General features: G+C 41.4%; 1 protein-coding gene across 1 annotated transcript; it reads right to left on the bottom strand.

Annotated features, from left to right (window-relative positions):
- Positions 1–107: 107 nt before the first annotated feature.
- On the bottom strand, positions 108–6878 carry lrpap1 (low density lipoprotein receptor-related protein associated protein 1). The gene is made up of 8 exons (XM_061245560.1): positions 6556–6878; positions 4928–5072; positions 4179–4309; positions 3539–3659; positions 2575–2730; positions 1965–2047; positions 1243–1419; positions 108–1009 (listed from the first exon to the last, which is right to left on the bottom strand). The coding sequence occupies exons 1-8, from the start codon at positions 6715–6717 to the stop codon at positions 944–946; spliced, it is 1041 nt and encodes a 346-aa protein (XP_061101544.1). The 5' UTR covers positions 6718–6878; the 3' UTR covers positions 108–943.
- Positions 6879–25602: the final 18724 nt, after the last annotated feature.

Here is a 25602-nt window from a genome sequence, read left to right as displayed (position 1 = left end):
GACCCTGCGGCTCTCCAGGACCAGGGATGTGGAGCACTGCTTTAATCACACATTCAGCATAGCTGTGAACCCTCAATGCACTCAAGAAATCAAATACACCACCTGTGGATAGTTATTACATTTTATTACTGAAAAGGCTGGATGTTCTAACAATTTAAAAGATATAAACTTGAAACCGGCTATATTGTACCGCAGCAAGAAAAAGGTGACCGTTTCCAAAATGTTCACTTTTTATTAACATTCAAGTCTACCCCTAATCAGTGAAAATTAATGTCACTAAAACAGATAACCTTTGCCAACTTTGAGCTTTGCAAGCAGTGCAAATTATACACAAGATTAACTGACTTAATTTGGTTTGTGACAATGATGATCTAGAAGTTTCAGTTTTATTGAGGCAAAACCATCCAACTCTACAAGAAGTACTGCGGTGCCATGAAAAATAGCGATTACTTTACACCTTTGCAGAAGACGAATGAAAGCCTATCGCTTCCAGGGCCTGGGTGACCTGTATTCTGTTATTGCTGCACAACCCAGGGAGAGCTGTCTGGATGGAAATTGCCTTCATTATTCTAGGGCAAGAGAAAATGATGTGCAGATCCATCTTAATTCAAATTTTACAACAAAAAAAAAATATACAAATGAGGTACAGTTTGATCAAATGAAAAGGGCAAATGCTTAATCATCTGAGCAATTCATTCAAATGGTTATATCGTATATACATTAATTGGCTACATCAAAGAGTGCAGTAAGTTTACCTTTCAATTCAATTACAAATGTACAAATGCGATCAATACTGATAAAAACGTGTAGGAAATTTGACGTCTTAATGGGAGACTATAAGCTTTATTTATTTTAAATCTCGGGACCCTACAGGCAATATGGGCTGAATCTGAAGTCCTCAAGCTGCAAGGAGCAGGGCACAGAGCCGGTACGGACTGGTTCTTCATAGCTCGTTGTGATGCGTGTTGCGTGAAATCTTACTGGTCAGGTCCTGCATGTGTTTCTTCATCTGAAATATAAAAATCTTTTTTTAAAGCATTAATCAACACTTATTTTACAGTGCAGTTAATCAGAATATGTATACCTGCTTTACTTCCCCCTTTCATTGAAATCATTTCAACTGACAAAAAATGCGTTGTGCATTCATAAAAAACATTTGATATCCTAAATATTAGTTGCTGCTGTAAACAGTACACATCACTATTGGCATTAAATTTGTCAGCTGGTAGCCTTGAACCCCACCTTATAGCCCATCTCCCGAGTCTTCTCGGCCAGGCTGTTGTACTTCTCCTTGGTCCTGTAGATGTGGTCTTTGTCCCCCAGAGACTCCACATGCTTCAGCTTCTGATGGGACAGGTCCAGCTGCTCCTGGTAGTGCTGGTGTTTCTCCACCTTGGTCTCAAAATGCTTCAGCTCCTCCTACAGGGGGCGCCAAATACAGTCACCGTTAATGACCCGCCTGGGTCTGCAGCCCCTCAAACCCCTAGGGCAGAGATCCAGGGACCCCCACCCAGGCTCAATGGCATCCAGGGGACTCGCATCATTAAAAAATGTTTTATATTTCACATGACTAGGGAGGAGGGGGGATTGATGTGATTTTATGATCCAAGAAGGGGAGTGGTGGTGTGTTAAGAATTCCAGTGGGCCAGAGACCCTTAACACTACCTTAAGGACCCCCCCCCCCCCCAGACCCCCTATTGAAAACCCAGTCTCTGTATTGTTACTGCAGTTCCACCTCTGAGCAGAGCATTCTGCTCAATTCATCAACGGCTGCATGCATCTTGTGGCTCTGCTAATTAGCCACATGCATCTTTGCCTGGGATTAATCTTTGCAAAAATACCAAACATCAATCAAATGCCAAGGTGCATACATGCTCTGGATAATAAGACGGTTAAGGGCAGAGGCTTAGAGTATAAAACCACTGAAATAAACATTTTTGAGTTTTTAACCAGACCAAACTGACCTTGAGAGAATCCAGCTCGCCATCGCTCAGGTTGGCCCTCCGAGCCATTTCCCACAGTTCAGTGACTCTCGGTTCTCTAAACTCTGCAAGAAGAAAAATAACTAGCTTGCTCGTTCAAATATTTAAAATAAGTGCATAACAAGGGGTTGAAAAACGATTTTTAAAGTTAAAGAGCCAGTTTCACATACACAGATGCGATGCCGAGCCCTAGACTAAATTCAATATCGAATTTAATTCTTAACTTAGTTTTATGAAGCGCATTAATTAGTTCGCTGGAAAATTACGCTGAACAGCTCTTTATTTCAGTCCATGTTCCAGATTTAGAAGGGTTCCAGGTTTTATTGAGTGTAGTTATCTAGCTAACTCAGCCGTGCTTTGTGAATGGGGCCAAGTCTAAGCTCAATCTGTGGATGTATTTGAAACCGTATACTACCATACTACAAGCATTCAATTCCAGGCTGTTTTCATTGAAATGTAGTACAAGTAGTATACCAAGTATGTGGCTTCTAACACGGCCTGTGTCTGAAACTGGCCCAAAGTGTTTTCAGCAACCCACTGTGAGCAATCATGAAGTGTGTGTGAGGGAAAGGTGTGTGGCCAGTGGACCCACCACTGTCCGCACTGAAGCCCTCGTGACTCAGCTTGCGTAGCCGCTCGAAGCCCTGGTTCAGGTTCCTCATCTTGTCCTTCAGCTCTGTGTGCTTCCGGTGGAGCACGTGCTCCTTGGTGTCGCCCTCCAAGGGGGAGATCTCGTTCTTGTGGATTTCTGAGGGGGGGAAATTACGACTGTGTTAGAAAGACGGCGGGCTTATGCGGAGGTCTCGTTTTCCCTGGTTTGAAGTTCACTGCAAAGGCCTCATTTCAGTATTTCTTAAAAGAGATGGGGGACCTGCTTGTGAAAACCAGGCACAGACCAGCACGGCCTCTGACAAGCATATAAATTACATTTTGATGCCGACATAACAATAATGAAAGAATGTCATGCCGTGAAAGGGAAAATGACCTTGTGACACTTGAATTTAAAAATAACTGAAGAACATGTGTCTATTACATTAATTCAATTTCACGATGGGTGAAGAAAAAAAAGGTTCTTCACTTGGTACACTCTGCAGTGGGTTATATTGTGCGTTGAGCATATAAACAGGGCTGCTGGTAAACAGGGCTGCCTCACTCCTACATGGGGTTCTGTGAGGTCTTTTTGACACCTGACATTTCAACCAATAACCAGGATTTATCCCAAAGCAAGCCATTTATGATGGGAAAAGACAGAAAAGAGATACCATACCCTCTTCAAAATGAGAGAGTACACTGTGTCGGAGCAACCTTTACGGTTATGCAGCTTTTCTATAGCGAGCAAAAGTCACAGAGTAAATAAAAAACAAAAACAAATGGGTACGGGTGGGGGGAATAATTTCTACAACAAACATGATCAAACACTGTTGTGAGACTTAACTTTGTGTGTAAGTGGTGTGAATGAGCGGGGGGAGGGCCTAAATGATCTGGGTCTGGGTCTAAATGATGCTCATATTTTCTCTGGTAATGCATGCGTGCAGCAGTGGGGCGAGAGCGGTCACCTTCGGTCCTGCTGACCGTGTCCATCATAATGTTGTACTCCTGGATCTTCTCCTTGTGGTGCTGGAACTCCCGCTTAAGGCTCAGCAGCTCTTCCTCAGAGAACTTTCCGGAACTTTTGGCCTGTGAAAGGAAGCAACAGTTTGAGAGGAACTGGCCTTCTCCGGACTAAACTGAAACCCTGCCAGCTCCTGCATCCTCCATATCCAGATTACAATCGCAAAATGATATACACATTACAATAATCACAGTATATAACCTCACATTTATCTTTATGTAATGCAAGTGCCCAATGACAAATCACATTATTAAAACATTTGCTCCACTAAATAAACCAGTGAACCAGTACTGACCCATTATGATACTGTTACTTTAAACAATATCAAATATTTTTCTTCTTAACTATGGAAATACATACAAATACATCTATCCCCGGGAAAGTGAGGAAGTGCTGGAAATTAGGTTAGTGGGCCAGTAGGGGGTCGTTGTTCCTCCAGACCAGGGCACTGCAACCCTTCTGGACTTTAGGAAGACTTTATGAAGGTTCACTATGATCATAAAGGCCTTGAATGGTTATTTTCACCAAGAACCGGGAAACTCCCCAGTGCAATCCCCGACGCCTTGCCCAAAAGCTTTACTCACCTTGTTCCACAGTTTGTCCAGCCTGGGGTCCTCAAACATGTCCCCTTCGTTGATGTCATGGTCCTTTAGGGAATTGCTTTCCAACCCCCGGGTGTCCTTCTTTCCGTCCATTCCATACTTGGCCAGAATCACTGGAGAACACAGAGAATGGAAGCCATTTTAGCTACTCTGAGTTGAGTTGGGTACCGATGGAAGTGCACCCACAAGTACCCATTTTCAGACAAATCTTTCATCTTCACTCAAAAGGAGAGGAAGGGAGGAAACTGGAGATGGCACTGGATCTAAAGCAGGGGTGTCCATCTCATCTGAAAAGGGCTGGCTGTGAGTACAGGCTAAGAAAGTAAATGTATGTAGTTGAACCTTTGTGGAAAAACCTACTGATTTGGAGGGCTCAAAACTATTTGAAGAGGCATAGTTCATGTCAAATTTGTGATTTCTCCAAATTGCTCTGGTGATGCTCTCCCTTACATAATTCACAATGTCTACAGCACATAGAATCCAGGATATTGAAGTATCATCCACATGGGACCCCTCAATTACTTACCTTAACACAACAAATATTTTTCATTTTGTTTGCTTAGAAGATGCCCTTTTTAAGAACTACGTGCGTCTGCATGGCTAAATTACTTGGGGTACATACTGTACATTTGTAACTAATTGCCCTGACAGTGTGCTCCTCTCGTTTGAAGGATAGCGATGTCTTTGGTGATCTGCGGTGTTGCCGTGGCGATACGAGCCGCGGCCCGTACCGTTGAACCTGCGGCGCAGCGCGGCCTCCTTCTCGCCCTCCTCGTCCAGGCCCTCGGCCTTCAGCTTCTTCCACTGCAGCTCGTCCTTCTCCTGGATCTTCAGGTCGCTGTGCAGCTCCGACTGCCTCACCGGGGGCAGCTGCATCTGGAGGGGCGGGTGGAGAGGGCAGAGTCAGACAGAGTCAGGCAGAGTCAGGCAGAGTCAGGCAGAGTCAGGCAGAGTCAGGCAGAGCCAGGCAGAGCCAGGCAGAGCCAGACAGAGCCAGGCAGAGTCAGGCCACTAGCTGCAGTCCAAGGTCATGTCTGAATGGCCATTCTTGCCTACTACTGAGTATGTGGTATATACGTTGAGTTCACTGGATGAGAACGTTAAGTAGGTCAATTTTTTCTAAATGTAGCGTACTTAAAATCCTTTACTTCTTTCCGGGGATTTGCTGAGTGTATTCAGGAGCACAATTGTCAGGAAGTAAACCATACTTTTTAGGAGGTCTCATTAATCAAAGAGGAAGAGGCAGAGCCATTTTGCAACAAGGGCAGTACAGTCTTACATCCACTATACCATTGGAAAATGGTGTGGAGGATATTTCTCACATACTCTGGCCTACAAAATATGTACTAAACAGTAGGCAGTATGCTTAGGAGACAGCACGTATTTTAAGGACACAGTAGTTATGAGAATTTTTTCACTCAAACTTACTGGCCCCTCCCACAGCTTTTGTGCCAGTTTGTTGGCATTGCGTAAATGACTCAGGGCTAAAAATGCAGAAGATGCAGGCTTTCTGCTGACATTGCATAAATATGAGGTGTACTAGGCCAAGATTAGGAAATCTCCCCAGAAGTGTTCAGCGTAATAGTACCTACTATTCTGGGCCTGCATTGACACCTCCTACTTTGAGTCTGAGAGAATTCGTTTTTTTAGAATTATTCATTTTTGCAGGTCTTTGTCACCATCAGTCCAATGCTATTTCCACCTCAGAATCGAAGACCAAGTGTATTAATAACAGCTAACAGTGGCATTTAAACCTATGCTGTATAACAACAAATGTCACAGCAAGGAGATACATTTTACTATGTTACTAAATAGTTACACTATTTTGGCTATTAAAGCATTGAAAAACCGCTGAAACAGCACACTGCAATATTTTGCTCTTTTCAAAAACATCCCGATACACCAACTTGAATGTGTATGTAGTTACCGTGTAGAATAACAGATATCCGATTAGGACATTATTTTGGAGCAAACCAGCTACAGTTTCACTCCCTGTAGCAAAGGTGCATCTGCCTATGGTGGCTTACTTAATACACATTTCGGAACGGAAATATAGGCGATGTCAAATGACGTCTTGATATCGCTACAATTTAATTTGTGAATGGTAACCCAACTACAACGATTATATAATGAAACCCACAGAATATCCCAATGCTAGCAATAAACTGATTTGATCAATTTTAGCAAGCTCGCTAACTTCACGCACGGCAAATTAAAAAAAAGCGATTGGACTTGTAAATGTTAAGGTTGCTGGCTGTGAGTCGTAGTTAAACAACTAAAAGCACACCCGACATATGGATAGTTCGCAATTTAGCTGGTTACATATAACATTACAGTTGGCTGGTATGTTTTTACTTACCCTGATAGCTTTTTCCCAAACTTGATTCAATTTCGCAATTCTGAATTCCACTGGGCTCTTACCAGAAGGCTTGGGCTCATTCATTTCTTTGGAATACCTGCTTCCCAACACACCGATGAATAGACTCGAAATAAGCATCACAACAACACTGCACATTCTCATTTTATTAAGTGCCTTTACAACAATATTTTCTCTAGCCGGACAATGACAAAGTGCCAATTTCAAGGGCAACGCGGCGGATTATTAGATTTCTAACTAGAAATAATAAACCAGCTAGCTAGCCTGCTGTTGTAGTCTTATTTAGCCAGTCATGTGCTGGTTTGTTTCCGGACAGTACTTAAAGGGACCGGAAAAGATGGGTTTATGGGATACGTAGTTTAATATAAGATGAAACGGTCTCCACTGCAATGAGTAGGGGACATATTTTACACTACAACTCCCAACAGCATGTAAATCGTGGTCTCTTGGCAACATAAGGTAAACGTTTAGCAAATGAGAAGAATCCACGCATAACACGTTCGCTCGGGAAAAATTACATTCAGGAACTTGAAAAGACCTTTCACGAAACAAGCTCAGTTTTGGAACCATCAGCTAGTTACATTATCATGTCTTATTTAACTATTGAAAGAGGGCTATGACGGATCACATCGGCTGCAATAATACATTCAGCAATATCAGCGGTCCCGATAACTAGCTATAATTTCTTGACGTTACTTTAGTCGTGATGTTTTGGAAACGACCTAAGCTAAATTTTTTCAGTTTTCATGCTATTTGCTTTTTCTGCAGAATTATATATTTTGCGAAGGTATTTATTTTGTGTTGGCAAATACGAAAATAACCCTAATAACCATGTTACTGAATATAGTATAGATAACAAATGCTTATACATGTTCTGCATGTCCCGTATCGTCTTTAAACGAACTGTGTTGCTGTCAGAAGTTCTCTCAGGTTGACAGATCAACCTATCTTGAGTGCAGCTATTTCGTTGGAAGAAAAATAATAGCACATTTGGCCTGATTCAACACATCACACCCAGTAACCATAACAATAAAATCAGATCGATACAAGTTATGGCAACACAATGTATAATCCATACTGATGATTTGTTTAAATATTTTTTTCTTGCCAAGGGAGTACACACCATACAATTTGAGAGTGACGTTTTCAGTGATATTAAGGAGATATACTGCTATAGACTATGGAGAATAACACTATAGAGCATTTCGACCAAACGAAAAAATCTTCAGATATGAAGTTAATGTCTTGCCAAAGAATCCACAATGAACGAAGAAAGAGACGCACCTCGGCCAGAACAGAGAAGAGTAGGCCTAATGTATTTTCTGCAACACAAAGACGGGTTCGTATCTTTGTTGGACCAATATGATATAGCGGCCAACATGATTATAGCCTAATAATGGCTATTATTAGCAACAATATTGACAACAATGACAAAATATGATTATGATGATGATTGTTATTATCAAATTTATGCTAATACTACTACTACTACTACTACTGATAATAATAATAATAATAATAATAATAATAATAATAATAATAATAATAAGCTACTAGTGTGCAGAAACCCAAATAAATATACAAGGCTAAGTTGCCTGCAAGTGCAAGCTAACTAGGTGGTAATTCATAGTTTCACATTATGAAATTCAGGATATAAATTTAATGCAGACTTATTTCCTGCCTTTTATTGTGTTCCAATCGCTGCTTCCAATCTGTCAATATGGTTGCTCCTTTTTCTAGGCCTACTTGGTTTGCACATAACTCATTTAAAGTTTAACTAACTTTAATGTTCGGAGAAGTCCTCATTCAGCACTCTTTAGAGCAGACAGCAGCGTCGTTACTGTAAACGATTAACTAGCTTGTGACATATTAATTTCACCCTTGTGCAATTCCGTATTTTTCTTATGATGAACTAACAGCGTTTTGAAAAAATATAATAAAAGTATATAGAGTAGGCTATATAGACCTTTATTTTATCAGCAACAGTTTCTGGAAATAGAAAACGTATCCTTCATAATTTAAGAATAAGACTAGAATAAAGATTTTTTTCTCGAATCAGATTCTTGTCCTTTAGATTGTTCGGGGGACTAGTAGGCCAATAAAGTCTTCTGTTTAATAGTTTGACCGAATTTGCCGACCATAAAAACACCCAGGCAGTTTCTACTTCTAAATGGCATATTTCATTATCACATGCTGTGTGATTCTTCCTCAGAACGGTCGAGTCAAGCAGCTTGCTTCATCTAGCATGGTTGAGCTACCTGACAGGACTATAAATATTTAATGTGCCAAAATAACTCCACAAGGCAAGACGAAAAATTGTCCAGTTGGCTGAAGGCTTGCTCAAGACAGGCTATTTGAAACTCATTTCCTGTAATTTTCCTCAGATTTCAAAAGAAGGAACAAGCACACACACACACACACACACACACACACGCACACAGTGTACTGGCTTGATGGCTATGGCATGGATGAATGAAATAGGAAGTATTCTTGAGCCATCTAGCATCTTTATGTTAATATGGTCTAAAATAGCAGTGGTAATTTCTTATCTTAAAAATATGATACCCTCGGTCTGAGCACAATACATGACAATACATGACAATACATGAAATCTGCACAGGTTTATTTTCTTACATGCAGGACATATGCAGTTGAATAGTTTAATGAAAAAATCAAGGTTAAGTACCAAGTACCTGGTCAAGATTACCCCATACAGCACCCCAGCTAAGAATCAAACACACAACTTCCCTACACAAGGCCCAGCTCCCTAACCATTGTACTACATGCCCACCCTTTATCCGTGTACAGTATATAATACTGTACTTAAGCAAATGTTGTCTTTAAATTTCTCAGCAATTCACAGTACTTTATTTGACCATTGGGCTCAATGCTCTGTAGGAAATTACATGTACTGTGACAGTGATTCAATTAAGTTAACGTCAAGTTGACGTCATGTCAAATGGGCATTTGTCTTTAGCCTTTCACTCTTGTAAGCTTGTAAGGTCATTTGTGCTAGACACTGTAGACTTCCCCCAAACATGGTTCTCTTTCTCACTGGCACAGTGCCAAATGCCAATAATGCACAGTGTCTTTCATTTGGGGCAATTGCCTGCATAACCCTCTGTGTTCACTGAGGTGTTAAAAAAACACTCCCGACCTTACTACGTATCACTCAGATAGAGTCAAGTGAGCAAAGAATGCTTACAGCTCCACTCAACTGACTGCCACAATTAAACTTTGTTATGCATCATGTGCTACAGCTGGTGGAGATTGCAAAACTCTTTTAAAGTGTCGAATAGGTAATGAAGAAATGACAATAATTGTACTGTATCACCTAGCACACACTTCTGTAGCTTCTAAAGAGGACATGAAATACGGATAACATTTACTTCCTGTGAGAGAGAAATTGGTGCTGGAGGGCTCTTCACTTGCTGACTGTTCTCTGACCTCCAGTTCTCTTCAGCTTTCATTAAAGGCCCAGTCAGGCTGTCCTGGGAGTCTGACAGCCCGCAAAGGCTAGTGCTTAATTAATATCCTCAGTCACAAAGGAGAACCAATCATCAGGCTAGAATCGACTGAAGCACTTTCAAAGGACACAAAGAAAAGTTTATATTATTCCTTTATCCCTCAAAGACCTCTACACAGACCTGGTGTGGCCTTGTTTTTCTGATTTTGAGAGGAAAAAGACAACCTTTTTTTACGAAGTTTAAAATCATGTGCAAAAAGATATTTCCTTATTATATACACAGTTCACAGTTCACTTCTAACTGTGGTATTTCTCTATATAGAATTATAGCTCTCCATTATTGGAATGGTATACTTTTTCAATGTCATCCCTTTTTAGGAATGTTATCTTCTTGTAAGATCACAAATATGTGATTGGTTCTTAAATGATGTTCTTGAATCGTATAATGATGATGTAACAATCACGACTGGTAACTAGAGTTCTAGAATAATAATAGTAAGTTAAATGACTGGTGTCACAAACAGACTGAAGTGTAACAAACAGCCTGAAACTGTGGTTCAAACATGCGCTCCTCTCTGTAGTCCAGATGGTCAGGACCGCCTGCCAAGCAGAAGCTGAGGACAGTCCGTGGGCAGAAACGTGCCGACTCAAAGGCGAAGGGGCTCCCGGCAGCGCAGAGGGAAAAGCGGAGACCTGGCTGCAGGAGAATGTGGGAGGAGACGGGGCAGAACCACAGGCCGGCTGCGACCCTGCCGGTGTCCGAGGATGAGTTCCTGAGAGACATGCTGTCCAGCAGGCCCCGGTTTAGGAGTCGGTCCCAGAGGAGGCCCATGAGGTACTGGGAGATCGTGGCAGCTGTGCTGCCTGCTTACCAGGGCCCCCGGAGGCCTGGCCTACTCAACGCAGACCACAGCAGGTGAGGGCCACAGAGGAACCTCGACACGACTGCTTTAGTTCTCAGCTCGGAATATTCAGTTGTACTACTCTTTGAGCCATTTGATTTCCCTGATTGTCTGATTGTAACTGGTTTCACTGAAACGCCCTCCTTGCAGGGATATGCGATCGCCAGAAGCTGCTGCCATTCATCTCGGTGCTTAAAGCTGGGAACATAAGGGAGAAAACTTCTCTCCATTCATCAGACATGCTGCCAGTTTCAGGAAGCCGAAAGCCCTGAGATCTGTCTGACCTTGTGATACAAGTTTTGCCATGCAATCCATTCTCTGTAGAATTAGGACAAATCAGAAGAGAAGATTCACTTGACAAATGCGATTTTTTTCATTGTATTGTATGGCATTCAATAAATAAATATGACCTTCCATTTATCATAGAAGAGGTATTGTTCTGGGTCATTTCAGTGGGTCTGTTGTGTCTGATGTATAATGTGGAAAAATGGAAAAATGATCACCTTTTGCAAAACTGTCACGTTGACCTTGTTCAAAAAGGAGACAAGGAGGTGATTAGGTCCTTTTCAAAGACAGGGTATGTTGACAGGCCAAATGCAAATGGTTGATATCTCACCATCAGGTGACCATATGGTTTGCCATTGGGAAAATTCCTGGGTTTGCCTTTACAGGTAAACTTGTCAGTTACTGGAGGGAGTTAGGTTCTCTGGGTCTACCTGACTCCAGGTGTTGTGACTCAAATCCTGATTGTTTTTACCAAGGCTATTCATCTGTGCATTAATAGCCAAGGTCAAATGTTATTTGGTTTTTTAGTTTGTCAATACTGACATTGGTCCTAAATATTCTATACATTACCTTTTGTGGTCAGGGCATATAGCTTTTTAAAGCTTCTCAGTGCACAACCATTTTAGAAACAAAAATAAATAAATTAAACATCAAGAAATACCAACCAGTCTTTATAGCCATGAGAGGTACTTTACGAAAAGCTGGTACTTTTATTTATTTTTTGAAAGCCGAGAGGCATACGTAACATTTTAAAAAACACTTATGGTCTCAACACTCCTGTCAGCTTGTATCACCTCTGTTCTATTTAATTCAATAATGGCTCCTAATTTCCAAAGAAACCGACATTTGCAGAAAATACCCAAAAGGTTAACCTGAAAACGCATGGCATAATGTTGTTTAATAGATATTGCCTTTCTCAGTTTAATCACTGAATTGCTCATGAGAAAATTACACCTGGGTTTTCATATAATATTTCTTGTGAAACGAAATACAAAATAAATTCCATGGGCATATATGAAAGGAAATATATAATAAATGACTAATTATGTGGAAAAGCAAAATCAGCCATAAGACGAACACCTCCCTGTACTTTGCAGGCAAATTGACCATATTTGATGAAATCAACAAACCAGTGGGTGTGGATTGTCCAACCAAACAGACCAATCTGTGAATGTCTGTCTTTGTGAATCCAGTCCGCGTTTTCATTTCCCCCTCATTATTGTATCATTACCTTTTCATGTGTCTCCCCTGATGTTTATTAGTTAGACCGCCCTCACTCCCGTGCCCCGCCTAGTTTGTCTCATTCCCCTGTGTATTTATACCTGTCCTTTTCAGTTGCACCTTGCTAGTTCGCCTTGTCCTGTTTTTTGAGTCCCGAGCCCTTGAATTCCTTCCCCCTTGTTCCCAAGCCCTTTCCCTTGTGGCATTCCGTCTTGTTTTGTTGATTTTTGTATCTGGATTCCTGTTTATGACCGCTGCCTACAGCTTTTATACTTTTGCCTGTGTGGACTGACGATTAGGCTCTGTCTGCCCCTTTATCTGCTAGTAAACCTGCCATTTTTCACATCCCTCTGCTCTGCCTATCGTGACACTTTTTAATGTCAATGTAATCCTGTATTCACGGTACAGCAGTTGAAACTCTTCTTTCTGATCAAGGACACGGACCCAAAAAAGCTTCCTGTCATTGCTACACGTGTCTGTCCAAGTGACAGGACTTGTTATAGTTTAGTGATAATTCAGCAGCTTGGGTGACTTCAAGGTAAGTAGAGTAGGCCCAAGCACTTTTTACAATTTTTATTAACTTCCCAAGCGGTTGCGGTGGCATAATGACTTTCAGAAAATGGTCTGTTCAAGGAAATCTACAGACTCTTCTCATGCTTGGTTCTGGTTGATTGCTAAACAACTTTGTGGTTGCATTCTGGAATGGAGTGGATGGCAGGTCATTGCCGGTGGTCCTCAGTAGCTACAACACTGAGTAGGCCTCCTTTCACACTAGCCTATTGTTGGGCATAGGAGTTAATTTTTTATCTTCTATAACTTCTGAATCCACAGTCATATTTCTATAGCCAAGATCAAGGTTCAAGAAAGCTATATTTCTGCTATTAACTGGACACAAAGCAAAGGATATAAAGGCATGCATAGCCTATAATTGATCCACTGCAGGATGAAAAAAATGTTGACCAGTATTAATTCCAATTCCATTTACTTGGCAAGGGCAGGACTATTGGCATTAATGGCTAGTCTGCTGCAGTAGCTACTGTGAGAGCAGTTGGGGGGATGGATCATGGAGTGTCTAACCAGCTGGACGCTCACAGACAGGGGAAGGTTGTGACTGAACTGTCGAGCAGCATCCTGGCTCGTTACTCTGCAGAGTGGTTTGCGTGTCCCCCTTATGAGACCAAGCGTGAGGCAAGCACTGCTGTCCAGCATGAAACAACATTCTTTGCGATGCCAAAGATGATTTTATGAATCTAATGAGTTCAGTCCTTCATAAATTACCTTATGCAATGTAATGACCAACAGCTGTGTACTATGAGCCGGAACAAATGCACTTTATTAGAGTTAAAACTACTCTATCAGAGTTAATTTAACATTTAGCTGTATACTATGGTTGTATCTATTTATATCTGTTTTCTGTGTAGATAGTTTGTCTTTGCCATGATCTTGCCTGTGACCAAAAAGTAAAGTCTAAGGAAAAATATTATTTTCACAATACATTAACTGTGATAGCCATCATGTTATACTACATTCCAAAGAGTATGAACAATAAAATGAACAAATACAGGTTATACTATTTCCACAAGCTTGACATCATTGAACACAATCTGGGCAGTGTGTATTTTTCCATTATCCATTTGTTAAATGATTGGATTATATCCACTGACCAGTAAAATATTAAAGGTGAACACACACCTCAATAGTGTAGGATCCACAACTCCCACAATCCCACAGGACAATTCCTCAACGTCCACCCCGCATGACATCTAGCTCGGTTCAGCCAATCCCGTAATGGCGGGAGCAATAAACTTTCCCGTATAAGAGCAAGACATGTTCTCGGGATCCCCCTTTTCTTCTTCTCCTTCGATTCATTCCCTTTTTCGATGCACCCCTTTTTGGCCATTCACTTCAGCTCATCTGGTCCGAGACTCGGACAGAGGCTGAATGCTGCACAGCGCACCACCAGGCCTATGGACACACCTAGTGGCCTATAGCGAGTGGAAACTGGTGTGCGCGGAATGCTACACCAGTTTACCCCTGCAAAGCTCACCAACGGACAACAGCAACAAACTTTTACACACGGAAAAAGAACGAGCGGATGCATTTTTCCAGAACCAAACTGACCACACGACGCAGCTCACGGGAACATCCCAGCTCTGCGCACCTCTCCAGGACATCATTCACCGCACCATTGCAGCTCCTATAAGGACAGCACGTCTTTTGGATTCAGCAATGTGTATGGACTCAGTAAGACTCAACAACAAACATTCAGGCATAGCCAGTGTTTAGCTTAGTCTTGACTGATATTGTGAATGTGTTTTTCTATTTGTCTGTGTTACCGTTTGAATGTATTTTGTTAGCCACATATATTCTTTCGCGTATGTAATTAGAGTAAAACTACCAAGTAGTCTCTCTTTCCCCAGCTAACACTTTTCCCATTACTTTATCTGTTCTGTGTTTGTACGTTTGTTTAATAAATATATTTTATTAAACCCGGTGTCTGTTTTGGTGTCACATAGACATGAGAGCCCAGTTAAAGCAGTCTTTCGAAGAACTTCCAACCTTCAGGTTATCGGTATGTTTAATCATTAATATTGGACAGCGCACGTGAGTGAACACTAACCCAGCTGCAGCCCTTTTCCATAATGAGCAGGGGAAGATATTTAAGGCGCGGTTGAGGCTGCAAACGGGGTCAGTCGGCGCCTATCCTGAGAGAGTGAGAGGCAGAGAGAGGAAGGACCAGCTCTGAACTCGGTAGACGACCGTCTATGCCCTGCCGTCTACGCCCTGCCGTCTACGCCCTGCCGTCTACGCTCTGCCGTACTGACCCTGAGAGTTGACCCTGAAGGAGACCCCACCTTTACCGACGACAAACCCAAAGACCTGGAACCTGACGCTGGACACGTGAGCCTAATAAAGCCCCGTCATACTTACCCTGTACCTTTGTGCTTCCCCCCAGCCCTGACGCGGCCCAAGAGGGAAGGAGGAAGGAGGCCCTGGAGCATACCCCGGTCTGGGAAGAACCTTAGTTGATTTTACCTGACCCTTTTATTTCTCCCGTTTTCCCGTACCCTTGCCCTGAGGGGGGGCGCTATCAGCAATACCCCGAAAAAGAAAAGAAAAAAAAACCCAGAAAAAAATAATAATTCTTTTTTTCTGATAATTGCTGACTCCCGTGTCTGGTTTGCAGCTGGGCCCACCCACTACACCTCAGGATCCACTCCGAGGCACCACAATACACTAACCATAACCACGGTAATAGTAACATTATAGCAGTGAACACTTTAATAGTTTACTGTTGCAGTGTTTCTAACTAATTGCTAACAGTGAAAAATGTAATAGTAACACAGTGAGCACTTTAACACTGCAGCAGTGAACTTACTATGAAGGCTAACAGTGAACACTTTAACACTGCAGCAGTGAACTAACTATAAAGGCTAACAGTGAACACTTTAACACTGCAGCAGTGAACTAACTATAAAGGCTAACAGTTAACACTTTAACAGTAAGACTACAACATAAAAAACTGTAACAATGAACACTAACTGTAAACACTAATAGTAACCCTATGGCAGTGAACGCTAGCTTTAATAGTAACGCTGCAACACTAAAATAACAATAAATGCTAACAGTGGAGACTGTAACCCTAAAACCTGCACCCATACACACTGACACCCACGCCCATATACACTAACAGTGAACCTTTTCAACAGCACCGGTGTCCTTGGATGACTCAGCCATAAATGTCTGAAAGGGGAGCTTTATGGCCATAATCAAGATTCCTTATTTTGGCTGAGGTGTGTTCAGCATCTGAAACAACATTGACACATAAACCGGATAACATCTCTGTTGCTTCCCATCTTCTCCTGTGTATTCTGTTGCTGTCTTGTTATTTTTCCATCTGCCTTTCCTCTTTTGTCTCTCTTCCCATTTTTTCCTCATTGTCTTCCTCCAGCCAGTGGTTGATATTCATTTAATATAAATGAATATAGATAGAGATGCACTAGATTTAATTGATATCTTGACATTATACACAATAAGTAAAAACAGGCAAACATAAATTACCCTTCAAAATATACAAAACAGACAGGAGTCAGTCATATTTTGAAAAAGAGGCGTAATATTAACAGTACATTAAGGTGTGCTATGGTATTCAAACAAGAAAAAAGCAATAACTTTTAATTCTAGTAATTTTGATAATTATGTAAATATCAAAATGAAGGCATAAATTGTCATGTTACTTTTCATGTCACGTGCCTCAGTCTTGATGATTCTTTGTGTTCCTATCTCTGTCTCTATCGCTCCTCTCCCTGCTGTTCCTTCTCCATATTTCTGTCCTGGTTTCTTTTCTTTCTTTCTTTCTTTCTTTCTTTCTTTCTTTCTCTGGCTGGTTCCACCTCTCATCTCTATTCATTATTTAATCTGTTCTTATCTCATCTTCTTATCTTTATAAATACTTCCCCTTCTCTCTCTCTCTCTCTCTCTCTCTCTCTCTCTCTCTCTCTCTCTCTCTCTCTCTCTCATTTTCCCTCTGTGTTTCTCCCAAACCTCCTCTATTTCTCTCTCCCTCTTCCTCTACTGTTCGCTCTCCCTTTTTCTCTTTCCCCCCTCCACTCCTTTCTTTCTCTTCTCCCTCCAGCTCCTTTTTCTCTCTCCCTCTCTCTCTCTCTCTCTCTCTCTCTCTCTCTCTCTCTCTCTCTCTCTCTCTCTCTCTCTCCCCAGCTAGAAGGGACCCCTGTGCTCTCAGAGTTGCCTCATTATACCTGTGAGCAGGTGGTGCTGGATCAGTGTGACACAGGGGCTCGCTGGCCGTGGAGCAGGGGCTGATGGGTACACAGCAGGTACGACTCCACTGCGAGCTGTTGGAGAGGTTAACACTCGTGTGACCAATTTAAATACACATAAATGGAGGCTGGTGCACAGGGGACAGCACTGTAATGATATGTGGGTACGGGTAGATGTCAGATACTGCTGCTGAAGCCAAGGTTAAGATACCCACTGACTGCAGACCAGGTCTGTGAATCACAAGACCAGACCAGAATGCATTGCGGGGGCAGCAGGTTTCCTGTCCACACTATGCTGGCTTGAGGTCGGAGAGGTGTGTGTTGGTGGAGAATGTTTTGTGGGACACAGACGTGGCCTGGCAGACTGCCTGGCCTGCAGAAGGCAGCTGGGAGAGGAGAGATAAGTGGACACCTGTTGCGTAACATAGCTTAGCGTAGCTTAGTATACGACCCTCCTGTGTGATGGAATGCATAGCACAGTAAGAAGGAGTTTGTATGTAAAAGCTTTTGCGAGACTAGTTTTTGATTTTCAGAAGCCCTGAACAGGGAATATAATAGAGTAAGTTATTAGAAAATCATTTTTCACGACATATTAAAATAAAAGCCAATATAGCCTATATAGATTCATGGTAGTACAACATAATGTATAGCACAGCCTATATGTATAAAGTTTTTTTTTGTTTAGCTATCCCAATGTTATGTGGTGCAGCACGAAAGCCATTTGTATGTTATCAGTCGGAAAACAACTTGGTTCAGTTCACCATTAACCCCAATAAAGCATTATGGTTTTCTTCCTGTGAAGTTAAACACACTATTTTATTCTTTTCAAAGGGCAATGACCAACATCTCTTTAAAATACAAACAGTGGAAAAGGCAACTATTTTGTGCACGCATTTGAATAAATGAATAGATCATTTATAATGCACCCACTGGTATTTTCTGAAAAAGATTGCCCTGCTGACTAATTAAATTCTGAATTCAGCATATTAAAACATTCTGTGGATATATGAATGAATGCCATGCAAGCTTCATTACAGATTGTAATTAAGTATAATTGCCTATATTCTGTGAGCACAGTTAAGTGTATGACCCAGTCTCCCTACCGAATACAATGGAATATTCCACAGTGTATGGCCAGAATATATTTCAAAATGGAGGATGCTGTAATAATTGGTTCTCAGTGGAACTCAGTGCTCCATGATGTGATCCACCTAACTATTCATGGATATCCTCAATAGACAGCCTGTCATGAAGAAAGCAGTCAATCTTAAGGTAGTCATCCTATGAAAAGTTAATCCGTTGAAGAGTCAAAGATAAAGACAAAGGAGGCAATATAAGGGATATTGAAAAGGGAGAAGGGGAATATATAAAGAGCTAATATCTGGATAAGCCAATACAAAGAAAACAAAATGAAGCTTTATTTCACACATCAAACTATGGGTGATAAATTAGGGTTAAGGCAGACTGTTACTTTATCCACACATTAGTGCCAAAATAGAACAAATACAAATGTTTATAGAACAAATATACATGTTTAAATATGCTGTTTTGTCATGGTTTGGCACATAATGCATGGATATGCAACACCTTGTGCTAACCCTACTGCCTTAATCCTGGACATTTGGAACTCAACCTCCATCTCTTCACTTCCCCTCCCAAGCCCAACCTCATAGGACGAAATGAGACCACATAGCGGTACTCGCCCCATTGGCTGAATGCCTCGCCCAATGACATGGCTCCTTTGCCTCAAAAACTGAGGGAAAAACAATAGCTCACATTTGATTAATACAGGGTAGAAAACATGAAATGTAAAGGAAAGGCTTGCAGAACCTAAAATCACGCATGCTGCTCATCTCTTGGCTCTCCAGTGAGTGTGCTGGAATGACCAACAGCATTCACCCTGAGCTGGTAAACAAGAGTGCCCCCAACCTGCAAATACCGTCAATTCATTCAATAATATCATCTCAGGGCAATCACTGTGCATGTCCTGCTTATTGAGATGCAGAGAAAGAATGTTTTTACTTTTACCTGGGCCAGAATGAAGTCTGAATAAATCCCCCATGGACAAAACTTCCCTCCAAATGCTTGAATGTGGAAGCTGATAAGTTTTGAAAAGGAGTGTGTTTTGGAGAGAAGATGTCATGTCCGTGTTTTTGTCTATTTACAAATTTCTTCAGGGGACTGTTTCTCCTGGCTCCACATTGAGGTTTGGCAGAGTTTTTACCTTATTCTTTAGCTTTCTAGGGCCTAAAATGGATGCCAGTGAAATACGCTTAGATTTGTTATTCTCTGGGCTGATCATTAAAGGCTTTTCTGTCTGTTGTCTGTGCATCATTATTTTTTACAGGTGAAATCTGAGATAAAAAAAGCCTGTCTCAAAGGCTGTTCAGTAAAAAAGCCCAGAAAGAACCAACCCAGAAAAACAAAAACAAAAGCGTAGTGGACAGAATCAATCAGATTGCTTGTGCATCAATACATGTAACTTCAAATTGTTTTGCCATTCCCAGATCCTGTTTTTAATTAAAAAATGATATTTAGGTTTTGATTTCAGTCTCCTTGGATAGACTTTGTTAAAATGGCAAATTAATGACAAATAAAGAATATCCTTCTGAACTTGGGGGGATTGTTGGAACTATTCTAGCAAACGCATGAATGCTGAACACTGAAATCCTCTGAGAGACTGCTGTTAGGGACCCTTGAGCGAGGTACTTAATCTGAATTGTGTCAGTCAGATTTAGCAGTGTAAAAGGGAAATATGTAAGCACTGGAAGTGTTGCCGGATAAAGAAATAATCCAGGCAAGTGCAAAATAGATTAGAGGCTATGAGAGAATACTTCCACTTCCCTGCTCCATATTCAGAAAAAAGGCCTTGGAACACATTAGGAGGGCTGCAATGCGCCCCTTGAACACCTTTAACAGGACAAGAAGAGCCCACCTGGCTGATGCTTATTTTCACCTGACTTATAAAAAGAGTCTTTTGTATTGGATTTATTTATTACATTTGAGTACATGTAATGTGTGTGTGTGTGTGTGTGTGCCTGCACAGGTCTGTATACATCTGTAATAGACACAATGTGTTCGTAGGCCTGTTGTTGACTCGCTGTGGAATGTTCGGTGCTCCTGTTGGCAGCATCTGCTGCTACTGAAGAATCTCATTCATGTCCCCATGGCAACGCTGAAACTTATGAGTGTGCAAGGGAGAAAATCGAAGCCAAAAACTTTCATTTTTATTTTGGCATACCTCAGTCAGCGTGAATTAATTTACCGCCTGCCAGAAAAATGTATTATATTTCTAAAGAAAGATTGGGAGAACGTGATTAAAGTGACATTGAATGGCCCAGGAACCATGAACAGGAAACCAGTGTAAATAACGTATAACTCTGGTCTGAAATTGAATCTGGATCATACCAGTCCTGGAAAAGACTGCAGGGTTACTTGGTGTTCCCTGTTCTAGGTTTACTGGCACTGGTTGAGGATCTCTTGCTGTCACATTGGTGTATTGCAATGAATAAAGTCCAGACATAAAGTTTATATTTTAATGGCACACACAACACAACAACATGGGACAGTCTGGGGTCATTAGTATTTGAGGGTGTAGTCTGCGTGATTAGGAGGGGTAATTTGAGTGATGGATGGAGGGGTGTGGCTGGGGAGGTAATACCCCAAGAAACAGGTTTTTATGGCTACAGCAGCATGTTTGGAGGTTAGGGGGGATGGTCAGTTCAGGGAACAGACAATGCAGCCCCTAACACGCGGCCATTTTGTACCAGCACTGACTGTGCCCACGTCACTCAGGGAGGGAGATCCAGCGACCCCTGCTGGTCCATTGGGTGCTCACGGTTTCCCTGCTGAACTGCCCAGGAAGACACTTCCTCCTACTCATGTCTGTGCGGGCCTGACTCGTTGAATGTAACAAGAGGACATTACGACATTGAGAGCCCATGAATTTTGCGACTTTGGTCCTCCTGAATCTACAATGCATTGCAGCCTGAGCAGGAAAATCTATTCAAACCTGGTGGAGAAAGCATATATCTAAGTATATTTAGCATTATTGGTTGAAGTATATGTAACATTATTATGTTCCTGAACCAAAAACGAAATTATGTCATGACAACTCAAGGGGTAATATCAGTATTGCTTATTCAGGTGCCCTCAGTACTGATTGTGCTAGGCATACAAGTGAAGTCATAACGATAGCCTTAACAGCAATTCCCTGAATTCAATGAGTCTGCCCTTCATCCAAAATGGATGACTTCAGTGTTAATTTCAAGTCCCCGCAAGTCGGGGGAAATGGATTGAAGACATTCAGAAAGGCCACACAGTGTGTGGTGTAGTTTACCACGGCAGGAGTTCAATCACATTTTGTATACAGAGTGTTTTGGCCTTTTGAGCAGGCAGCCAATCCAATTTCATCAGGAAGCTGTGCTGTGTTGTTGCAGGTTTACTGTAATTGATTATTGAACTGCACTTCTTGCAAATGCAAACATTTTAAGCGACGGACACAACTCTGATTGAACAGAAGAATTGTATTCATTTTTTTTAAGTAGGTATATCACAATGCTTGCTTTGAACTTTGAGCTATTGAAGGGTGGGAGTGGGAGATGAGGAAGGCCACGCTCTTTAAAAATGAACGTTACCAGAGATTCTCAGACAGTAACCACCAAGTGGAGCTTCATTGGACCTCTATCATAAATCTAGCCATGCAATTTAGTGAGGGACACTGACAAATTGTACCATGTAATGGAACTTGTTTTTCATTCAAACTCACTGGTATCTTTTGTCTGAAATCATTTGGAATATTACTCTGTGCGACCCATTTAAATATGAAATATAAAAAAATGCATATAAGAATGAAATATTAAATATTAAAACTTCCATAAAACTGTTAAAGCGGCAGATTTCATGGTTTTTCCATACTGTATTTTACACAGTACCTGGGATTATAATGACGATCATTGGGAACAATATTTTCTTACTGATGAGATCACATTGATGTATTTGAATGATGGGAGTAAATGAGCACTGACAGTTTGGATCTTTTATTCATGAGGAGTGTTCTGGCACTGAGATGGCTGGCTCCAGGCAGTATGTAATGCTATTCAAAAACAGTATTTTGACATGCTGCAGGCTGTATGCAATGGCCCACGTTGCATCAGGTGCTATGCGCAACCATAAACCATAATGTAATGGAGGTGGAGAAGCTGATGACGATTTTTAATCTTCTATCTTTTCATTTTTAATCCTTTTTTTTTGAGTGCCCAGTTTTATTGTAGTGCAATTTCTAAATGTTGAGCTTTTTATCTTATCCCATTAATGGTATTAGCCTCATTGTATACAACTACATAAACACACTCACTCAGCACAATATCAATAACTAGATATTCTGCTTAAAAGTTCATGGACTTTGAAAAAAACAAAACACTATGCTGTACAACACTCTTGGAGAGATGAGTGGATACATTGTTTTCAGGTCGTGGTTATGTATTGGATCAAATTAATGCACATTATCCAACACAGATATACCCTCTTAGCCACCTTTCTGAAAACAGGGGTCATTTTTCTCTGGTTTCTGCTTTTTCCATTTAAAGTATAAGATTGCAGTTTTTAACTGAACAGTCTAATGCATTGAAAGTGATGTAGTTCAACTGACTTTCGAAGAATTAATGAACTTCTAAGAAGAAAAAAAAACCTACTCTTCAAGAGGTTAATACTTTAATGTTCACTGCCCAAATTACTGTGGTCTCTAGCAGATCATTCACTGCCCACATGACTGGTCTCTAACAGATCATTCACTGCCTCCATGACTAGTCTCTAACAGATCATTCACTGCCAGAATGACTGGGGTCCCCAACAGATCATTCACTGTCCAAACCACTATGGTTTCCAACAGATCATTCACTGCCAGAATGACTTTAATTTTAAGCTAGAAAGTTAATGTTGAGCCTGAAGGTGACACTTCAAGCTTGATGACATGCTTCGGTGGCATTGAAATTCAGGCCTACTGTAGGTACAAATTACCTTTCATTCATCCAAACTCCATCTGGGGGTTTATAATTTATATTTTTTATTAAATGTTCCATTTCAAATACATGTGATCTGCATATTTGCATATATCACCATATTCTCCTTTTAAAAATGTTAAATTATTTCTCAGAGGAATATTTCCACTTGCAAACCACTGCAAATCATAGATATTGAAGTGAACTGAGAGTCAAAGTCATACATGCATACATAATTATTTTAAAAAATATAGAAAAAAGCTGCATATAATAAACAACATGGATAATGATTTATATTTTATGTTAAAACATATGGGGAAATTATACGCTTTTATTTCTATATAATTTGTTTACTCTCATGTTTCCATGTTTTTTATTTAACATGGAAAAACAGAAGAATCACTGGAACGTTAGCCTTCGTAGCAGCCAGTGCCTGGTTGTCTCGGACATGCCCCTCCCCTCCAGAGAGGAGCTGAATTAACAAAGGCACACTTGCCAGGACTTTCTAACGATTGAAGTGAGCAGCTGCTACAGTAACAGAGGACTACCATCCATCACTCTGGATGCCTGAAGGTATTTATTTCCCACACAGATGCCCGGGGATAGCGCTCGATTGTGAGCGAAAAGCATCGACCCCACAGTGGAAGAGAAGGACTGTTCTCTCCAATGCTTTGGCTCGGGTGCCAGGGAGAAACAATGAGTTCTGAGCGAACAGCGAGAGGCGGGGGCAAGTTCTCTTGTGGAAGAGATGCCTCCAGGATAACGAGCACTCGTACCTTTGGGTCGCTCGCCAGGTGTACGGAGTCCTGACGTGACCACAAACGCAGCCGGGCGAGTCCCCACTTTTAATGAAAAGCGTTGGGAAAAGGTTGCTCTTACTTTGTCACGGGCGCAGCGGCGGTTTATGTGTTTGCTAATGAGCCGAGTAACGCGGGTTTCTTGGCATTTTGAAACAGGCTCTCATGCTATCTCCTGCATTGTGCGGGCTGTAAAATCCATGAAAGAAAATCAGAGTCACGCTGCCTTTCTCCACGGGAGGTGTAATGAGAGAAGGCGAGAGAGACCCTCTCAGCACTGTGTAGCCTGATAACACAACTGTGCAGTAAATCAGAGGTAAACGAAACACAAGGCAATAAAACACAAAAGGACAATTTTCAGGTGACTGTGGCTACAGTGGAGGATCACCTTACTACAGCCATCTAGTGGTGACACACAGCTGCTGTCATCCCTTTGGGGGAGCCAGTCACTTGGTCGGTGGCAAAGGCATTATCAGGGACTCTAATCTTATTTAGGGGTTCTTAATTGTCACCAAAAGAGAGCAAGAAGAATTTAAATAGATTGAAAAAATAAATAATCTTGTTTCTCAAGTTAATTGTTAATTTTCATCTGAGGAAATAAAGGAAGAAAAACACCCTTGGAGGCTGTAAGAACTAAACAGTTTAATTATGTTGCATCATGCATAATTAAGTACTATTCAATTTAATATGCAAACAGAGAATGTCACTTGCTGTGTAAGACACACAGCAAAAAGAAAGAGTTTCTGAGTGAACAACTGACTCAATCTTGTGCTATGATGTTTCCCACAATGTTGTCCACTGCACAGTCTGATGGGATTGATGAGTATACAGTGGCTCCCCAAGAGTACTTCAAAGCCTACATTCATTTTGCAGGATAGATAGAATATGTCAGTTGGATACTTTTTAACTGCATTGAAAGCTTGGCTCTGAATGTACAATATTGAACATCTTATGACTGTTAGCTTTCAAGAGAGGGGAAGAGAGCTTTTACATTACAGTTACTCAGCTGATGCTTTCATTGAAAGCAACTTACATTTGATTAGACTAAGCAGGGGACAATCCCCCATGTAGCAATGTGGGGTTAGTGTCCTTGCTCAAGGGCCCAACAGCTCTGCAGATCTTATTGTGGCTATACCAGAGCTTGAACCACCAACATTCCGGGTCCTAGTCAGGCAGTGTGATTGTGTGATGGGTCCCATAGTGCTCTAGCATACTCTAGGAAGAAAGTTCTTCAGCCAACATTGTACCCCTCCATTACTGCTGGATAATTGGATACATGTGGCCTCCCGGTGCCAGAGCTGCTGGAGGTGTGTGTGTGTGCACAGGATGTGCAGAACCTCGTCCTGCTTCAGAACACTGAAGAACCGGTCCAGCAGGATCTTCAGTGGAACCGGCATCATGAGGGAGCTGGTGTGGATCACCACGCTGGACCACACACTCCCCACCTGGGCCGGGTTGGTACAGGTGCGGTGTGTTTGCTTTCACGACTGTAAAATTAAGCTATCTAATCGGTTTAACATAAGCCAGATATGCCTGAAATTACGAATATGCAGCTATATCATTAGAGTCTTTGAAGAC

The sequence above is a fragment of the Conger conger genome, chromosome 6, assembly GCF_963514075.1.
Source record: "Conger conger chromosome 6, fConCon1.1, whole genome shotgun sequence".
NCBI classification, from domain to species: Eukaryota; Metazoa; Chordata; class Actinopteri; order Anguilliformes; family Congridae; genus Conger; species Conger conger.
The sequence above is the reverse complement of the archived record's forward strand: the minus strand, read 5'-3'. Positions and strand labels throughout refer to the sequence as shown.